This window comes from Egretta garzetta, unplaced genomic scaffold, assembly GCF_000687185.1.
Source record: "Egretta garzetta isolate BGI_Z169 unplaced genomic scaffold, ASM68718v1 scaffold1427, whole genome shotgun sequence".
NCBI lineage: Eukaryota > Metazoa > Chordata > Aves > Pelecaniformes > Ardeidae > Egretta > Egretta garzetta.
Window position 1 is genome coordinate 17,790 of NW_009260210.1, and position 983 is coordinate 18,772.

The 983-nt window shown below is 62.1% G+C and overlaps 1 protein-coding gene across 1 annotated transcript in view; it reads right to left on the reverse strand.

The window, feature by feature from the left end:
* Positions 1-125: 125 nt before the first annotated feature.
* Positions 126-983, reverse strand: part of LOC104129326 (tumor necrosis factor receptor superfamily member 16) — a gene marked incomplete at its 5' end in the record, with an annotated part of 10,530 nt that continues 9,672 nt past the window's right edge. Inside the window, one exon of the mRNA XM_009642248.1 lies at positions 126-505. Within this exon, the coding sequence (XP_009640543.1) occupies positions 126-505 (380 nt within the window). The remainder of the gene's footprint in view (positions 506-983) is intronic.

A 983-nucleotide genomic window follows, 5' to 3' on the forward strand; every position in this document is an offset into this window, starting at 1 on the left:
GACGGCTGCCCGTGGCGCGCCAGAGGGCACAGGGGCTGGGCTCCCCCCCCTGCTCCCTCCCGCTGCCATCTCCCTCTTTCACCCTTAACCACCCAATTTCTCATGCGTGTTTGGAAATTCGGCTCCTACCCATCCGGCCTGGGCCCTTTCCCACCCTTGTTCGTGATGCCTCCAGCCGTGGGACCTCCGGGGGGGACGACAGCCTGTTTCCCACCACCCAAATCCTCTGCCACGACCCCACGGTGCTGCCTTGTTCCCCACCTTTTGAAAGCGATGTAGGCCACCAGCCCCACCACCACGGCTGCCAGGATGGAGCAGTAGACGGGGATGAGGTTGTGGGCAGTGCCACGGCTCACCACGGGCTGCGAGCTGCCCATGACGGTGGTGACGGTGTCTGCCAGGGTGCTGGGCATCACTTCGGTGGTGAAGGGGTCCCTGGGGACGGGCTCGGGGCTGTTGGAGCCCACCAGAGGCGGCGCGTGTGTTGTCCAGCGAGGGTGGAGGTCTGCCGGAGGGGAAGGGAAAAGAAATGAGAGTAATTAGAATCATAGAATGTTTTGTGCTGGAAGGGACCCCTAGAGGTCATCTAGTCCAACCCCCCTGCAGTTAGCCCTGGGGCCGGCTACGCCTCGTAACGGGCTGCAGCCCGCAAATTGGTGATGGGACAAGGGTCTCTGCAGGGATCTCATTCCAAAGGCTGTGGGGCTTGCGGAGGTGCCAGCTCTGCCCTGTCCCCTTGTCCCCAGGCTTGTCCTTGCGAACCACCTCGTCCACATCAAACCACATCTCCCCTAGGAGGAAAGGCTGAGGGAGCTGGGCTTGTCCAGCCTGGAGAAGAGAAGGCTGAGAGGGGATCTCATCACCACGTACAAATATCTCAAGGGTGGGGGTCACGAGGACGGAGCCAGACTCTTCCCAGTGGTGCCCAGCGCCAGGCCAAGGGGCCATGGGCACAACCTGAAGCAGAAGAGGTTCCAGTTGAA